The sequence below is a fragment of the Marmota monax genome, unplaced genomic scaffold (genome assembly GCF_021218885.2).
Source record: "Marmota monax isolate L192 unplaced genomic scaffold, Marmota_monax_Labrador192_F-V1.1 WCK01_AAM20220418_F8-fsc00033, whole genome shotgun sequence".
Lineage (NCBI taxonomy): Eukaryota > Metazoa > Chordata > Mammalia > Rodentia > Sciuridae > Marmota > Marmota monax.
This window is the reverse complement of record NW_026694282.1, coordinates 6,464,144-6,480,448: the sequence shown is the minus strand read 5'-3', so window position 1 is coordinate 6,480,448 and position 16,305 is coordinate 6,464,144. Positions and strand designations below refer to the sequence as shown.

Genomic DNA, 16,305 nt, shown 5'->3' with positions numbered 1-16,305 from the left:
TCTATTTCTCTCTTTAGGGTTCTGTAGTTTTCATTGTATAAGTCTTTCACCTCTTTTGTTAGGTTGATTCCCAAGTATTTTATTTTTTTTGAAGATATTGTGAATGGAGTGGTTGTCCTCATTTCCATTTCAGAGGATTTGTCGCTGATATACAGGAATGCCTTTGATTTATGCTTGTTGATTTTATATCCTGCCACTTTGCTGAATTCATTTATTAGCTCTAATAGTTTCTTTGTAGAGCCTTTTGGGTCTGCTAGGTATAGAATCATATTATCTGCAAATAGTGATAATTTAAGTTCTTCTTTTCCTATTTTTATGCCTTTAATTTCTTTCGTCTGTCTAATAGCTCTGGCCAGTGTTTCGAAAACTATGTTGAACAGAAGTGGAGAGAGAGGGCATCCCTGTCTTGTTCCAGATTTTAGAGGGAATGCCTTCAGTTTTTCTCCATTCAGAATGATGCTAGCCTGAGGCTTAGCATAGATTGCTTTTACAATATTGAGGTATGTTCCTGTTATCCCTAGTTTTTCTAGAGTTTTGAACATAAAGGGATGCTGTACTTTGTCGAATGCTTTTTCCGCATCTATCAAGATGATCATATGGTTCTTATTTTTAAGTCTATTGATGTGGTGAATAACATTTATTGATTTCCGTATATTGAACCAGCCTTGCATCCCAGGGATGAATCCTACTTGATCATGGTGTACAATTTTTTTGATATGTTTTTGTATCCGATTCGCCAGAATTTTATTGAGGATTTTTGCATCTAGGTTCATTAGAGATATTGGTCTGTAGTTTTCTTTCTTTGAAGTGTCTTTGTCTGGTTTAGGTATCAGGGTGATGTTGGCCTCATAGAATGAATTTGTAAGTTCTCCCTCCTTTTCTATTTCCTGAAGTAGCTTGAAAAGTATTGGTATTAGTTCTTCTTTAAAGGTTTTGTAAAATTCTGCTGTATACCCATCCGGTCCTGGGCTTTTCTTAGTTGGTAGTCTTTTTATGGTTTCTTCTATTTCCTCAATTGATATTGGTCTGTTTAGGTTGTCTATGTCCTCCTGACTCAATCTGGGCAGATCATATGACTTAATAAATTTATCGATGCCTTCACTATCTTCTAATTTATTGGAGTATAAGGATTCAAAATAGTTTTTGATTATCTTCTGTATTTCTGAAGTGTCTGTTGTGATATTGCCTTTTTCATCCTGTATGCTAGTAATTTGTGTTCTCTCTCTTCTTCTCTTCGCTAGCATCGCTAAGGGTCTGTTGATTTTGTTTATTTTTTCAAAGAACCAACTTTTAGTTTTGTCAATTTTTTCAATTGTTTCTTTTGTTTCGATTTCATTAATTTCAGCTCTGATTTTAATTATTTCTTGCCTTCTACTTCTTTTGCTGTTGTTTTGCTCTTCTTTTTCAAGGATTTTGAGATGAAGTATGAGATCATTTATTTGTTGGTTTTTTCTTTTTTTAAGGAATGAACTCCAAGCAATGAATTTTCCTCTTAGAACTGCTTTCAATGTGTCCCATAGATTCCGATATGTTGTGTCTGTGTTTTCATTTATCTCTAAGAATTTTTTAATTTCCTCCTTGATGTCTTTTATAACCCATTGATCATTCAGTAACCTATTGTTCATTCTCCAAGTGATGTATGCTTTTTCCTTCCTTCTTTTATCGTTGATTTTCAGTTTCATTCCATTATGATCAGATAAGACGCATGGTATTATCTCTACTCCTTTATATTGTCTAAGAGTTGCCCTGTGACATAATATATGATCTATTTTTGAGAAGGATCCATGTGCTGCTGAGAAAAAAGTGTAACTGCTTGATGTTGGGTGGTATACTCTATATATATCAATTAGGTCTAGGTTATTAATAGTGTTATTGAGTTCTATAGTTTCCTTATTCAACTTTTGTTTGGAAGATCTGTCCAGTGGCGAGAGAGGTGTGTTGAAGTCTCCCATGATTATGGTATGGTGGTCTATTAGACTCTTGAACTTGAGAAGAGTTTGTTTGACGAACATAGCTGCACCATTGTTTGGGGCATAAATATTTATGATTGTTATGTCTTGTTGGTGTATGATTCCCTTAAGCAGTATGTAGTGTCCCTCTTTATCCCTTTTGATTAACTTTGGCTTGAAATCTATTTTATTTGATATGAGTATGGACACTCCTGCTTGTTTCCGAAGTCCATATGAGTGATATGATTTTTCCCAACCTTTCACCTTCAGCCTATGTATGTCTTTTCCTATCAAATGCGTCTCCTGTAGGCTGCATATTGTTGGGTCTTGTTTTGTGATCCATTCTACTAGCCTGTGTCTCTTAATTGGTGAGTTTAAGCCATTAACATTTAGGGTTATTATTGAGATATGGGTTGTTCTTCCAGCCATATTTGTTTATTTCTGTTACTAAACATGGTTTGTTTTCCTCTTTGATTATTTCCCCCCCCCTTTACTGTCCTACCTCCCACTGTTGGTTTTCATTGTTATTTTCCATTTCCTCTTCCTGTAATGCTTTGGCGAGGATGTTTTGAAGAGATGGTTTTCTAGCTGCGAATTCTTTAAACTTTTGTTTATCGTGGAAGGTTTTAATTTCATCTTCCATCCTGAAGCTTAATTTCGCTGGATACACAATTCTTGGTTGGAACCCATTTTCTTTCAGTGTTTGAAATATGTTATTCCAGGATCTTCTAGCTTTCAGAGTCTGTGTTGAAAGATCAGCTGTTATCCTGATTGGCTTACCCCTAAATGTAATCTGCTTCCTTTCTCTTGTAGCTTTTAAAATTCTCTCCTTATTCTGTATGTTGGGCATCTTCATTATAATGTGTCTAGGTGTGGATCTCTTATGATTTTGCACATTCGGCGTCCTGTAGGCTTCTAGGATTTGGGATTCTGTCTCATTCTTCAAGTCTGGGAAGTTTTGTCGTATTATTTCATTGAATAGACTGCTCATTCCTTTGGTTTGGAGCTCTGTACCTTCCTGTATCCCAATGACTCTTAAGTTTGGTCTCTTAATGTTATCCCATATTTCTTGGATGTTCTGCTCATGGTTTCTTAACAGTCTTGCTGAGCTGTCTATGTTCTTTTCCAGTTGAAATACTTTGTCTTCATTGTCTGATGTTCTATCTTCTAAGTGTTCTACTCTGCTGGTAGTATTCTCCATTGAGTTTTTAAGTTGGTTTATTGCTTCCTGCATTTCTAGGATTTCTGTTTGTTTGTTTTTTATAACCTCTATCTCCCTGTATAGTTGATCCTTTGCTTCCTGGATTTGTTTGCGTAATTCATTGTCGAAGTGATCTTTCATTGTCTGATTTTGCTGTCTAATGTCTTCCTTGATACTCCAGATCATCTGAAGCATGTATATCCTGAATTCTTTATCTGACATTCCATCTGCTGCAGCTGTTACCTCTTCTAAAGTTGCGTTGACCTGCATTGCTTGTGGTCCTTTCTTTCCTTGTCTTTTCATACTGCTTGCGTATCTTTCCTGCAGGCGCGGGCGGCGGCTCTGCTCTCTCCTTATTCCAATTGGGGTGTCGTGGCTACCACGCCGGCAGGTCACTGGGCCTGTTCTGGGCGCTGGCGGCGGCTCTGTTCTGCCCCTACTCCAATTGGGGTGATGAGTGTACCACGCCGGCAGGCCACCGGGCCTGATCCGCCAGTCGGTTGCAGGTTTGCCTACCCTGCAGGCGCGGGCGGCGGCTCTACTCTGCCCCTACTCCAAATGGGGTGACGTGTCTGTCGTACCGGCAGGCCACTGGGCCTGTCCCGCTTGTCGGTCGCAGATCTGCCCACCTTTCGGGCACGGGTGGAGGCTCTGCTCTGCCCCTACTCCAATTGGGGTGTCGTGACTACCCCGCCTGCAGGACACTGGGCCTGTTCCTGGCACGGGCGGCGACTCTGCTCTGCCCCTACTCCAATTAGGGTGGTTTGTGTACCACGCCGGCAGGCTCCTGGGCCTGATCCGCCGGTCTGTTGCAGGTCTGCCTACCTTGGAGGCGCGGGTGGCGGATCTGCCCTGCCCCTCCTACCACACCTGCGGACCCCTGGGCCTGATCTGCAGGTTGGTCACAGGTCTGCTCACCCTGCGGGCACGGGTGGCGGTTCCGCTCTGCCCCCACTCCAATTGGGGTCACGTGACCACCACACCGGCAGGGCCTGATCCGGGCGTGGGAGAAGGATCTGCTCTGCCCCTACTCCAGTTGGGGTGACGTGTCTACCACACTGGCAGGCCACTGGGCCTGACCCGCCAGGCTGTCACAGGTCTGTTTACCTTGCAAGCGCGAACGGCGGCTCTGCCCTGCCCCTCCTACCACGCCCATGTACCACTGGGTCACGGGTCTGCCCACCTTGCGGGTGCGGGTGGCGGCGCGGCTCCGCTCCGCCCCTCTCCAATTGGGGTTATACGGTCACCACGCTGGCGAGCCGCTGGGCCTGCTCCGGGCACTGGCAGCGGCCCGGCTCCTCCCCTCTGGCTCGAGGACAAATTGGGGAGACTCGGGTGTCTGTGCCTCACCCCCCCTACCAGGAGACCAACTGTTTCTGTCGCCGCTGGTATTGATGAAGTTCTCTCCTCCGCCGCTTTCTGATGACATCAGATCTCTGCCATGTTGGTATCCTATGCGAATGGCAGCATTTCGTTCCCCTTGCCGGGCAACCAAAGCAACGGGTGAGTCCTGACCGGCCCTCAGCAGGACCCGGACCGAGAAGCAGTTTCCGCGGGCTCCTAGCCCCAGGCCAGGGAAGTTCCGGGAGCCGGAACTCGGCCGCTCCGTGCTCGGTGTATGCTCTGAAAGGAGCAGGGTCCAAGAAGCAGCCTCCGCAGGCTCCGTAGCCCTGGGCCAGGGCGGTTCCGGGACGGTGTTCGCTCCGATAAGATCAGGTTCTAAGAAGCACCCAGGCACTGAACCCTAGTAATCTGTCTGCAAGCCGCAGACGAATTGCAGCCTGAAATTACCTGTTCTATGGCTGAATGAGCTGCGGTCAGTCGAAAACAGGGATGGTGACGTCAGCTTTCCAACATGGTGGCTGCTGGCCTCCTCTGTGGTCTGACCGGTGTGGAGAACCGAGATGGACCGCTTCCTTCCCCCGTCTCGAACCCAGAATTCAGCCCTGAGTACGGTGTTTGCACGGCTGGCAGAAACTGCAGCGCTGTATCCCTGCGTCGCTATCTCCTCGTTTCCCAGCGCGCGCTGCAGACTCTAGCCGCGGGGCGATTTGCTGAATAAGCAGTGTTACCCTCCGTGCGACAAACCTCTCGTGTTTGAGTCCCCGTAGCCGATCCTCGTGCTATGGAAATCCTTCCTCCAGGTTCCGGAGCACCCCACTATTGCTGGAAATTCCTAACAAGATATCCTTTAGCCGTCCTGACTTGTCATACTCCCACACAGTGAAGCAGCACAGGGGGGCAATGCACTCCCCTCGCCGCCATCTTCCTTCTCCTCCAAAAATGTATTTTGAATGAGCTGCAGTTCTATTGTTAGCTCTTAAGATAGAAGACAGGGTCAGCCTTCTCTGGTGGCAGAAGAGCTCTTGAGCAGTTAACATTTGGTTGAATTCTGTACCAGTCAGGGTGAGTGTAAGGTCCATCCACCACCATATTGTTTTTATTGAGTGGTAACCATGCTCTGTCAGAGTGCTTTCTTGCAAAACACTGAAGAATACACACAGGAAGGCTGCCTCTGGAAAAATCAATACATTTCTAATTTTTCCCATGATATATATTCTCAGTGCTTTCACAAATTTAAAATTCTATAAGGAACTTTTTTTTTTCCCCATTGAGGGGAAAAAAGAAGAAGTAACAGAATCAGTGGTCTCAACTTAGACTTTTTATTAATACCTTTTGTTGAACTTTTTGTTTTTTGGTACCTGCGAGGTGTTTAACCACTGAGCCACGTTCTTAGCCTGTTTTTATTGTTTATTTTGAAACAGGGTCTCATTGAGTTGCTAAGACTGGATTTGAACTTGTGATTCTCCTTTCCTCAGACTCCTGAATCACTGGGATTACAGGCATGCACCACCCCGCCTGGCTTGTTGAACTTTTTATAAATGTGCTTGGATTTCTACTTCAAACCTGTTGCCTTAGCCAGTTTTTGCATTTCTGTGACCAAAACACCTGGCAAGAACAACTTAGAGGAGGAAAAGTTTATTTGGGACTCACAGTTTCAGAAGTCTCAGTCCATAGGTGGCCAACTCATGCAAAATGAGGCAGCATATCATAGGAGAAGGATTCAGCACAGGGAAACTGCTCCCTTTGTGGTAGCAAGGAAGCAGAGAAAGAGAAAAGAGGGAAAGGGGACATAGGAAAGATTTACCCTTTCCAGGGCTCACATCCAAACCATAACACAATTAATAGACTTCTCCTAGCTAATTCTAATGCATGTCTATGATTATCAATCGCTGGGTCAATCAGTGATTCTCAAAAGTGTGGTTGTTACTGGCCCTGTGGTCTCAGCATCACCTGGGTTCTTGTTTGTTCACCTACCCTTCTTAACCTACTGAATCAAGAACCCTGGGAGAGGGCAGCATCAGTGTTTTAACAAGCTCTCCAGTGATCCCTTTTCTGTGAAGATCCCTTTTCTGAGAGGCTCTGCCTGGAATGGTTTTAAAACTCCTCTCCACTCTAATATTCCACAGGTGCTTGTCTTGACTATCAAAGGCTTTCAGAACATTGCTTTGCTGCTCATCATTCAACATCCAGTTCTTTTGCTGTTATCTTTCTATTTGAATATTCTTATAGAATTCAAGCGTCTGCTACTGTGAGCCTTCCAAATGCTTTGTGTTGTGTGTCAGAGGCAAGGCGTTAACTTTAAATGTTGCATAAAAAGGCTTTTCCTCCTGGTGTGTTTTGTCATTTATCTTATTTCTGAAGATTAGCAAATGCAGAATTATTAGCCTTGTTTATGGTAAGAAGTTGAAAAGGATGCCTTTTGGTGTGGTTCTGGCCTGGGCTTTTGCATGATGCACATGGGTCAAGGTTAGTGGCAGGTAATTTGAAGAGAGTGCCACTGTCCTCCTTTGTTGTCCTAGTTCATACCACTCTCAGCATATAGCTCTAGCAGAATGGCTCCTTTAGGTCCAGCTCAACATGTGCTGGTCAGGCAGCACGGGGAATTAGAGCTCTCTGCTCACTGTAAGGAAACCTCTTTTTTTTGGCTCCCAAATGGTTTCCAGAGCTATCAAAATAATACCATTTGCAGGCACTTTTCATGGCTGAAAAGAGCAAGTTGGAGAGGAAAAGGAGTACTCTCCGGGCCCTGGGAGAACTGTTTTACAGCTGGGCATTGCACATAAATGCTAACTGAATGCCCTTTCAGTTGTATAACTCACCATTGGGGCTCAACCGTGGAAGAGGCACTCAACAGAAATGAAGAGTACCTCACACAGGCATTTGTACTTGTAAACCAACTCTTCTTTGTGAGCCGCAAATGGCAATGTGTAGGACATTGTACTACAATTCTCAAGAAAAGCTTGCAGTGGCGAAGGGTTGGTGGGCCGCCTGCTGCTCATTAGAGATCCTGTCTGGCTCTTTTCCTGCAGAATGAGTGGTAGATTGCTGACACCTGTTTTCCCATCCAGCCTGAGGATGTGAAGTGTGCATTAGGAATGCCTGAAAGTGCTTCCTTGTGTCCGAATCTGGAGTTTGGTGCTGTTTATGGAGATGCGGGTGGGGGTTCATTGCTAGGAGGGGAGATGAAAAAAAAATCAGTGGTGAGAAACTGCAGTATAAACTGAGAAGGGATGGTAATCCTCATTTAGCAGCTTCTGATTATGCACTTAGTTCACACTCCAACTCGATTTTTCATTGAACAAAGGGGGGGAAAGAGTCCTATACATGGGAAGACCTCAGGTATTTCTCAGATAGCATGAATATATAGTTGAGACTATGAGCACATTAGAAATGAATAGAAATAACCAAACATATCAATATCACTAAGTTATTTAAGAATAAGTTTGACCTTAAATATATGAAATTTAAGTGTATTGGTGGTCTCATCGGTGACTGCACACTTCTCTTCAGTTGTCTGCTCCACCTGTTGTAATGTCACAAATCTGGCAGACAATGGAACAGAGGCCCTAATGTGCTGCCTTGAGTTACAAATATGGAGTGTCTGCTGTATATAATGCATAGTGCTAAGTGTGCAGGTATAATAGAAAGCATAAGGCAGACCCTACTGTATCAAGTGCTGGTGTCTCCTCTTTATCTGGAAGAAAAGACCCATAGGAGGCAGCACATAGGAGGAGTATGTTACAAGCACTACAGCGTAGCTAGTAAGAAACAGGTGATCCATCTAGTGTGTTTTCAGTAGGTTTGGAGAAGGAAGAGAATTGAGTTGGGTGGGTTGGAAGTTAGATGTAAAGCTTGCTATGGATATTAAAGGATGTGGAGAATTCATTGAGAGTAAGAGAGATTAAGGTGTATCTATTATGCTTTTTTTCCCTGACATTCATAGGTTGTGGAATTAAAAAGTTGTTTTTTTTTTTATTTTTTTCTTTGCTCTTCTATTTTTTTAAAATAGTGGCAACACTTTTCCCTGACTCATCTGTGGGACTTGGCCTCATGAACATTGGCCTACATTTGTGAACTGTGGACAGGGTTAGGGTTGGGTCATGGCCTTGGACCAGAGTGAAATTAACTGGCGCATAATGTGATTGAACTAATGACCTTGGCCTCATTACCACTATGTTTTAACCAGTTGAGTCAATCAAACATTGCAGAAAGGGTAATCAGGCTATCTCTTAGAAAGAGATGTGCATAGTAATAAACAGGAGTGAAGTCAAAGCCAGGTTCTTTCTTTATGTAACACCCAGGTGTTTATCTCTTTATCCTTGAGTTTTTATACTTGTTTCTGCACATAATAAAATAAGGTGGTCAAAGAAAAAGGACCCCAAAAACTCTTCCTGTGCTAGTATTTTTGACATCATGAAATGTGTAGTCATTTTTCTTGTGCAGTGTCAGGCTGTTTTTGCAGAGACTGCTTTGAGCCAACTATATTGTTTTCAATTTTAGATGTGTAGTGTCCCATAAAGTTATTGATGATGTTTTTCTCTTCTTCTCTAAAGTCCGAGCAGCCCAGTCCTGCCAGTTCCAGCTCCAGCTCCAGCTCCAGCTTCACACCGTCCCAGACCAGGCAACAAGGTATCAGTAGCTCCCAGGCAAACTAGGAGACATTTTTCTCATAAAACATCTTAATGAGTTGATTTATGACCTATCTTCTACTGTTTTATTATTTGAATGGTAACTCGACTTTTATGAAGTTGTATTTATTTCCCCTAGGAGTGCACTTGGGTATTGTTCTGATATATGAGGCCAGGCTCTAGAAATTCCCCCTTTTTCCAGTCCCTGCCATCAGATTCCCATTTTACAAAAGGATTATAGACCACAGCCCATTCTAGGGAGTTCCCAAAGGAAATACAATATCAAAATCGGGACTTGAGAGAAATGGGTTTTCACTCTTCCTCCTTAGATACCTTTATTTGTTTTTCTACAGATTAATAGAGTTTGTTTTTAGCAGATGTAAATTTGTTATTTTTTAAATATCTTTTTTAAAATATCTTTTCTTAACTGTTTATGCTCAACTGTTAACCCAAACCCTGAATAAAAAAATTAAACTAGAACATACAACTAATTTTTTTTTTTTTGGTATATGTGCAAAATCTTCAAATGAGGCCTCCCCCTTTATTTTTTACATAGAAAATGAGTTAGTATCAAAGAATAGTTTGGTTTTTACTCTTTTATTAAACATCATCTTTTTCATCAATCACAACTGAATTCCTAATGACCTTGTATGTTTTGAAAGGGATTAAACTGTTGTGTGTATTTGGACTAAGGCTAAGCTTCCAGAAAAAAAAAGAATAAAAGATAGTTTTGGCTATTCAGGGATCTTGTTCCATTGACTTCCAAAAGAAATAAGCCCACAATGAAAGCAGAGAAAGTTTGGGTTTTCAGAATGTGCAATTGCAGGGAGTGAATACTTATTTTAGAACTGAATAACTGATAATTTAGATATATGTATCATAAATTAGACTTTAGGAATTGCCTGATCCAAAATGGAAGTGCCTCTGCCACCTTCTTGATTGTCTTTACAATCTCTTCTGTTAAAATTTAAAAGACCTATCTTGTTTTTCATCACACTTAGCGTATAGTAAAAGCTATATGCATGGGGGGGGTGATGAATGGGGGTGGGGAGAATGTGAGTGTGTATGTGTGCGCGAGAGCGAACACATTTCTATTCAACCCTAGAATAAAATTAGTTATGGCTTCATGTTTTTTTTCCTCCCATCTAATACTGGATACTGTCTTGAATTTTCTGGGCACCTGATTTATTACATGGCCTTATTTATGTTAATGCATGCTGGTATTTTGCCAGGAATTTCTTAAAAAGTAAAATAAAAATTGGCTGTATAAAATTGTTGCAACAAGACCTTCTGTCCAAGATCAATATGAAGATCAGAGATAGGACATTACACCACGGAACTGAAATACTTTATAATGTGAACTTGACTGAAATGCTTGCTTGACCTGAAATTGACCTTGAAATAAAAGGAACAGCTAAACCTTAATAGATCAAAAACTACCACACAAAGACTGCATTGCCAAGAACAAGTTAGAACCGCAGTGATTTATTAATCTCAACTTTTCAATACATGGATTAACCTAACAAAACATCCAATTTACTAATAGATCTGTTTCTTTTTAGGTGTAATTTTTCTTAGGGAAGAGAAAAACTGAAAAAAAGTCTAGAAAATAGAGATTCTTTAATGAACAGCTTGGGGAATCTATTATGAAAACAGAAAAAAAAATCTATTATGTTTAGGTAGAGCTTGCATTCCAGAAACTGAACCAAATTTTTGTTACAAATGGTATGACTGTATAGGATAATAATTACTTTTAACTGGCATTCAGTGCTGGAAAGCATTCCCTTGTTCTAATAGGGCAAAGCTTGTTTGAAATCATATTTGATTCGCTGTGGTTCACTGTCATTGCTCAGGTCCTTTAAGGTCTATAATGAAAGATCTGCATTCTGATGACAATGAGGAGGAATCGGATGAGGCAGAAGATAATGACAACGACTCAGAAATGGAAAGACCTGTAAATAGAGGAGGCAGCCGAAGTCGCAGGTGAGTATCTTGGAGGGAGAGAAGTTCTCTGTGATGGAGTCACACCTTTTCACTGGGCTTACTGGTATCATCAGAGCACAGGTGAAACACCATAAATAATAGCAGCAAGTAGTCACATTCATTTGAAGTTGGGGCATGTCGGCATGTTTATAGTCACCTTTAAGGGGAACTGTTTTTCACTTTTCTCAGGAAGAAGAGAGTTTTTCCTCTAAAAACTTGATAGGAAAAAGTCACATTAGAAGTTCTGAATATTTGAACGTATATGCCACGTGGCAAGACTGACTGCTGAAATAGTCCATTTTCATGTGAAGCATGCGTATAGATCTGTTGCTGGCAGTAGTCTCAGAAGGTGAAGAAATGTGTTTGCTGTTTGTAGCTAGAAATACATAATTGGCTGCAGTGAATGATGTGTGTGACCTAATTAAAACTAGGATCACCTGTGTGTATTTTCCAGAAAATAAATTCCTTTTAAGTGTGCTGACAATTAGGTTCCTTAAGCAGCTTTAATGCTGTGAGGCATAATTCCACATTATAAGATGGTAATTCATGTCACTTATAATTAATAGTCAACTTGAAATTGCCTTGAGGATTTCATTTCTTTATCATGAGGAAAACAAATAGGCGTGCTTACTTTAATGTGTTTTGAGTAGAAAAAAATATCAATCTACTTGAATTAAAAATCCAATTACATTTATGATATATTATATTGTCTGTTCCTATTATCCACGACCATGTAGATGGCACTAAAATTCCTAGAAAGGATGCAGTATTAACCCCAAGTGGACACACTGTATGATCCCTAACTACTGATTCTTCAGTATTCTTTGGAAAGAGCCTCTGTAGGGGATATGCCCTGTCAGATCTCTCAATGACTGTACCTTATGGCCATACTAAACACTGTTTCTTCACCTTTTCTCCCAAATTCACCTGGACCTTCATGGCCTTGGCTTTTTAAAATAATTCCCTCTAGAAACTTTCCATTTGGCAAGAAGAAACAGGAATAGCAAACAGACCTAAAAGTGGGCTGATACTTAGAATTAAGAAACTTACTTAGACCAACCAAGATCGTGACCACTGGCTGTTCTCCAGTTTAGCTGATTTAAGGAAAAAAAAAAAAGAGAGAAAGGAAGAAAGAAAAAAAGGAAGAAAAGGAAAGGAAAAAAAAGTCTGACCTATTTAGGCAATTTCCAAGTTATTTAGAAGATCAGGATATTCTGTGATTAACTTCTGTCCACACACTTTCTGCCCCATCCCCTGAGTTATTACAAGTCAGATCAACATTTGTGAGTTGTCTGATGTAGATACACATTGTTGGGGACAGTTTCTTTTCCCCACCTGACATGTGCTCTTAGCACGACAGTGCCAGTGTAACATTTGATCTGCGCTGCACTTGTGAAGTCTCAACTGTTTAATCAGTTTAAATACTCAGCCCTCCACTTCAGTCGAGAAGCATTTTAAAGCAGGCTTCAGCTGAACACTTCATTAATGTAATTTAGTTAAGAAAAACAAGTTCCATCAGTTTTTGCTAAAAGGATGTCCCAGTGTATCCTTTTCATTTCCTATCATGTATCCTGTCTATCTGAATATATAATAGAGCTAGAATGTGATTGCCTATTCAGAGGGGAAGAAAAACTAACCTGATTTCTAAAGCATTTTCTGTTTCTGAAAAGAATATTATATTAGGTTACTGTATAACCAGAGAGAGGGAGCAAACACTGAAGGACGCTTCAGAAGGAGGGCACACATTCAGCAGAGTAGAATAAAGAACTCTCTCTTCTCTGGTTAGAAGATAATTCCATTTTATGCTGAAAAGAAAAAAACAGGGAGGAGGTGGTATTTTTATTGTCTTTAGTTGTTGAAAGATACCATCTTATTTTTCTAAAGCAGTATCCCAAGCACACCATTTCTTTGTGTAGATGGACTGTTTTTCCAGTGTTTTAGCAATCAGAACTAGAGTTATCCTTGAATCGTGGCACAGTGGGAATGACTGGTGGTGGGGTTGGCACAACAGACTTCATTTATCAGTACAGCAGAGTGGCTGAGCACTAGCTTTGGGTCACACTGCTTGGGTTTGAGTCCTAGAGCTGCCACTTTTACCTCTGTGATCCTCGCTGAGTGATTCAGTTTAAGGCCCAGTTTTACTCGCCTATGCAAAAAGAGAACTAGCAGGTGAAGCATTTTCCATGGTTCCAGATATGAAGTATGTGCCAATCCATGTTAGTGGTTCTGAGTCAGAATGAACTTTCCCATAGTCAGTGTCTGGATTCCTTGCCTTTCATCACAGTTTGCACAGGTACTTCAAGAACCACCTGTTTGTAGTCATGCCTGTGATTTTTCTGTGTTCCTTTTCAGAGTTAGCTTAAGCGATGGCAGTGATAGTGAAAGCAGCTCTGCTTCTTCACCCCTACATCGTGAACCTCCACCGCCATTATTAAAAACCAACAACAACCAGGTAAGTTGTGGGGTTCACACTTTACAAGACTCTGTGGAACTAGATGTGATCACTTCTACCTAGTGCACACACTTTTTTTTACCTCTTAAGCTTAAACAATGTCTCTTTTAATGGCAAATAGATGGGAATCCCCAAGCTGAGGAATAAACACAGGGCACAGGGACTTATGATGTCATGAGAAGTTGGGTATGGGGGATGGGTTCATAAAGTAGGTGAGGAAGAGATGATAACCCATGTTGTTGCCCAGTCACTCCTCATTTCTATATATTATTCCTCTCAGCAGTAAGGAGGTGGCTTAATTAGAAAGAATATGGCGTTTGGGACTAGTGAAAAGGCAGGTTCTTTGCTTTGCCATCAGTAACTTGCTGGTGGGAAATTAATTTTTCTGACCCTCAATTCCTTCATCTATGAATGATGTTAACTCCTACCTCGTAGTTATTGGAAGGATGCACAGTTCCTCCTTGGCATTCTGTAGCTGATGGGAGATGTTTATTATTATAGGTATTCTGTCTTAGGTTTCTCATCCAAGAGAAGATTATCATCACTTGAGATTGTGAGGAATAATTAAACACAGAGAAAATTGTGGTCATTATCATTGTTATGAATTGAGCTTAAGGAAACCTTATTAATTTGACAGCTCAGAATATATTCTAAGCAGAACTTTGAAGGCTGTAATGAATAAGATAGGAACATTTTCATTACTTACTAAAATAAACTGTTTTCAGGTATCATGAATATTGTAAAAAGCCTCATTGTGCATTGAGTTGATATTCATTACTGTAAGCTATTCTTATCTTTTTGTTTAGGCAGATTTCCTGTGACCTCTACAATAATTGTTTAATTCAAGTTACCAAACGAATATTAACTTGAAAATTAAAGAACTGTATTTTCCCACAAGTGTAGTTTCATAGGTATCCTCCGTTCCAAATGGTCTTGCCCTTGATTCTGTGATCTTTATTTTGGTTGGAAAATGCTATTTTATCGCTGAAGACATTTTCTTTTTCCATTTTGTGTGAAGTGTAGGCAAAGAGCTCTTAGAATTTTAAATTCATTTATAAAGTTCATATGCAACTTAAATCTTTCATTGTGAGTTAGGAAGGTCACCAGTGCTCTTTGCCACACCAGCTAACCTGTAATGGTCAGCTGCAGTTTCTTTGTGCCCTCCACAGTCAGTAAAAGCTCAACCTCATCATTGTATTACACAGTCTGCTGTCCGGCTCTTCTCATCTCATGTCTGAGCCATGCCCAGGGACTGGCTCTCTCTCATCTCTCACGTGGCTGCCCACCACCACCAGTCAAGTATTTTAAGTGGAGAAAGTTAAAAGAGAAGGGACATAAATGTGGCCAGTCATGATGTTGGGGGGAACATTGGGCTGGCTAACTAGATAATTGGGGATCCTTCTACAAACTTTTAGTTCAGGAAGAACTAGTCAAAGAGAAGAATTTGGACCTTAATTATATTTTATATCTGATTTAAACCTAGTTAGACTTGATTTCTGCTTCCAGTGGACAGTGTATGAGAACTAGGATGCTCTTGGTGACAGTACTCCGGCTGAAGGGCACAAGGGTGTGCTTTGGACCCTCATCAGTCTCCTTCAGCAACCCTCCCTGTCATCATGAAGACAGGCCTTGCTGAGTGAGTGTAGCTCCTACAAGCTCTTGTCTTGCCCTTCAAACCCTTCCTGAATGTGCAGTCTTGAGCTGACACTAGCTTTAGGGAAAGATGTGGATTCTTTATCACTATTTTCCTCTTTCACCTGTCTAGCAAAACAAAGCCAAAAATGAACAGTATCATCTATCTGGACAAATCTGAGTAAAAATTACTTTATCCAATTAAGTAGCATTCCACTGGTTCCACGGCATTAGTCCACAAATGTAGCTTCACACATGCAAATCATCAATCTGCCAGCAGTGCTCAGTTAATGTCACTTTCTCCATGTGCCTGTAACATCATAAGAAAGCTTGTGTGCCTTCACTTTCAGCTAGTTGGGGAAGGAAATACATGTACCACAGAAGTATTACCTCTGTGGGCCTATGTCTTTGAGCTGAGAGAGCCAGAAAAGGTTTTTAAAACTGTGTCCAGACCAGTTTCTTAACCCCCTTAAATCACCTGTCCTAGTTCAGGTGATGCCATCCTTTTAAGTCAGCATTTATGGAGTTAAAAAAAATTATTGTATTTCTAAGTTCTCTGTACTGATAGAAATAGTAAAAACTTCAGAATGCCTAAAAGTCACTTAAATTACAGTCTGGAATGTTTTTGTCTTATATTTAAAGGTGTGTGAGAGAGAGCGTGCACATATAAGTGCAAAGTGGTGTCTGAAATTGCACATCAAACAGAAAGGATGAGAACTTACTGGGGAAACCTAATTCTGAAATGGGAAGACTCTGGGTTTCCTTCTTTCTTGCCTTTTGGCTGCTCTTTACCTGCAGTTAATAATGAGTTTGCACAGTACTTGCAAATTTCCATAAAGCAGTGGCAAAGCTGAATTGCCTATTGTCTTTTCTCAAATCTTCCAGGGACTCAGAAAGAGGAAATGTGCTAATTGATTCTAACACTATCAGACTAACTCCCCCCCAAAAAATGTTGAGGGCGGGAGCCCCAAGTTAACAAAGCAAGTGATTAGCTGGGTATTGTTAGATTTTTCATGTTTAATGTAACTCCTATCAGTAGAGAATCCATCCTCTGAATAACTGAATTGTCATTCTAAGGGAAGGGATACAGAAAAATACCATCTTGAAAATTTGATT

The 16,305-nt window shown here is 41.0% G+C and overlaps 1 protein-coding gene across 3 annotated transcripts in view; it reads left to right on the top strand.

Annotated features, from left to right (window-relative positions):
- The window catches only part of Mllt3 (MLLT3 super elongation complex subunit), a 270,688-nt gene that overhangs the window by 238,543 nt on the left and 15,840 nt on the right, over nt 1-16,305 (top strand). For all 3 annotated transcript variants that reach the window (XM_046467367.2, XM_046467368.2, XM_058586380.1), the window contains 3 exons: nt 9,048-9,123; nt 10,976-11,105; nt 13,458-13,557. In XM_046467367.2, the coding sequence (XP_046323323.1) occupies nt 9,048-9,123; nt 10,976-11,105; nt 13,458-13,557 (306 nt within the window). The remainder of the gene's footprint in view (nt 1-9,047; nt 9,124-10,975; nt 11,106-13,457; nt 13,558-16,305) is intronic.